This window comes from Phalaenopsis equestris, unplaced genomic scaffold, assembly GCF_001263595.1.
Source record: "Phalaenopsis equestris unplaced genomic scaffold, ASM126359v1 Scaffold000332, whole genome shotgun sequence".
Lineage (NCBI taxonomy): Eukaryota > Viridiplantae > Streptophyta > Magnoliopsida > Asparagales > Orchidaceae > Phalaenopsis > Phalaenopsis equestris.
This window is the reverse complement of record NW_018164774.1, coordinates 99,738-102,181: the sequence shown is the minus strand read 5'-3', so window position 1 is coordinate 102,181 and position 2,444 is coordinate 99,738. Positions and strand designations below refer to the sequence as shown.

General features: G+C 40.3%; 1 protein-coding gene across 1 annotated transcript in view; it reads right to left on the bottom strand.

Moving 5' to 3' along the window:
- Window positions 1-2,231, bottom strand: part of LOC110025793 (leucine-rich repeat receptor-like serine/threonine-protein kinase At1g17230) — a 4,648-nt gene extending 2,417 nt beyond the window's left edge. Inside the window, exon 1 of the mRNA XM_020726450.1 lies at window positions 3-2,231. Coding sequence (XP_020582109.1) covers window positions 3-1,721 — 1,719 coding nt within the window. The 5' untranslated portion in view covers window positions 1,722-2,231. The remainder of the gene's footprint in view (window positions 1-2) is intronic.
- Window positions 2,232-2,444: the final 213 nt, after the last annotated feature.

Genomic DNA, 2,444 nt, shown 5'->3' with positions numbered 1-2,444 from the left:
TCCAGATTCACAAGAGTACCAAAAGCCTCTGGAACAAAACCAGAGAATTGATTTCTGCTAAGATCAAGCCTTTGCAGCTTTCTGCATTTTGCCAACTCATGAGGGATTAATCCTGAAAACTGGTTTGAGGAAACATTAAGACTCACAAGTTCAGTAAGGTCACCTATTTCAGGAGGGATCTGACCTATGAAATAATTAGCAGAAAGAAACAATCTCTCCAGGTTCTTTATCTTCCCTAATTCAGGAGAAATTGGGCCAGAAAATCTGTTCTGATTCATTTCAAGGGCAGACAAATTAAGGAGCTCAGAAAATTCTACAGGCAGACTTCCACTGAGTTGGTTGCTTCCCAACAGTAACTGCACAAGAGTACTGCATTTTTTCACACCAAGAGGGATATTTCCAAACAATCTATTTGCTCCAAGGCTCAAATACATCAGTTTCCCATACTTGCAGAGGTGTGCAGGGATTGTACCAGTAAGATTATTGTCTGAAAGATCAAGGACAGTGAGGTTACTGGTGCTCCCTAACAAAGGAGGAATAATACCATCTAGATGGTTGTTAAAAAGCTCCAAATATTCTAAGGAGGTAAGGTTCTGACATTCAGGAGGGATTGCACCAGTCAAACTATTAATTGAAAGATCTATCCTCCTCAACCTACTCAATAGACAAAGCTCGCTGGGAATGCTTCCCTGCAGGTTGTTCTCAAAAAGATGAAGCAAACGAAGAAACTGGATCTGACCAAGCTCAATGGGAATGACTCCTGTTAACTTATTCTCAGAAAGATCAATCTCCAGTGCATTCACACAACCTCCTAGCTCACTGGGGATCATCGAACCAAATTGGTTTCTATAAAGGTATAGCTTTTTCAGCTTTGATAGCTTCCCAAGCTCCCCTGGTATCCTCCCAGTGAAAGCATTGTCATTCAAAGCAAGCATCTCCAACCTACTAAAGTTACCAAACTCTGCTGGAATCTCACCAGATAATATATTTTCCCAGAGGATCAAAGTTGTTAAATTCCTCAGCCTCCCAAATTCTGGTGGTAGAAATCCTTCTAGCCTATTCTGTGCAAGCCCAAGAATCTCTAAGCTAGCACATTCACTAAGCTCAACAGGAACTTGACCTGAAAGAAAATTCAAACCTGCACGTATTATTTTAAGACTCTTCAACATTCCAACAGAAGAAGGAAGAGTTCCAGAGAGGTTGTTGCTGTAAATGACAAGCTCTTCAAGAGAAGTCAAATTTCCAATCACTGCAGGTATTTGACCATAGAGAAAATTCTCACTGAGGAAAAGCTTCCTCAGTGATGATAAAGAGAAGAGTTCTGAGGGGATCTCGCCATGAAGCTTGTTGGTACTAAGGTCAAGAATTTCCAAATGCTTACAATTCATCAACTCTTTAGGAATAGAACCAGAAATAATGTTCTTTGAGACATTAAATATGGTTAGGAAATGAAGCCCACATATGCTAGCGGATAAGCTACCAGAGAGATTGAACCCATGAAGATTAATAGAGGCTACCTGAAAGTCCACACAACCGATGCCATTCCATTGACAGGTACTGGACTCCGAGGAGTTCCAGTTCTGAAGAGCACCACTGAAATCAACTAAACCTCCCTTAAATTGCAGGAGCAGCTGCTCCTCCAGCTCACCATTGACAATGCCAACCATAAAAATGCTAGGAAAAATCATCAGAAGAGGAAAATTCCACCACTTGGGTATCATTTCCACTAGATCGAAAGTTATAATCAAAGCTATAACGGGTGAATTGCTTGTAGTAAAAAATCCTACAAACTTCAGAGAATGAGTTCAACAATTCCAAAATCCAAGTAAAATGGAAGGGAGCAACCAATAGCAAATATAGAACACAAGCCAAAGTAATAAGATCGCCATTTCATACGCAACAAGAGGATCGTCAAATGGAAAAAACGGATATTCTCTGATTGTGACATTCATACATTGTAGACATCCCAAGAAGAGAAATTTCGAATAAAAAAGAGGTAAAAGGTGGCATCAAGATCGATCTTTTAATGGAAACTTGTAAACAAAGATGCGCTTTCTCTCCTTAAACACACAGCTAAAATAAAAAAAGAGTTGTGCCGACAATGGAGGGAAGAATGGCGTTGGAATCCTATAAGAAGCAATCATTAAAGAGATGGAAAGAAGTGGAAGTGACAGGTTGAGGTGGTGGGATTCAGGCTAAGGCGGGGTTATAAACTATTTCATGGAGGATGGGAATCGAAAATATTGATGAGGTGCTGTTAGAAGATCATCCGAACCAGCCTCATGTGTCTAAACATTTCATCCCGCATATAGTCGTGATCGACCTGATGACCCTAGGGTCTTACACTCTGCCAACAAAAAAGTCTCGGTTAAGGATGTAAACAAGTCGAAAACAAGCAAGCTCAACTCGTGTTAGGCTCGTTTATATTTAGAGCTCTAAAAATA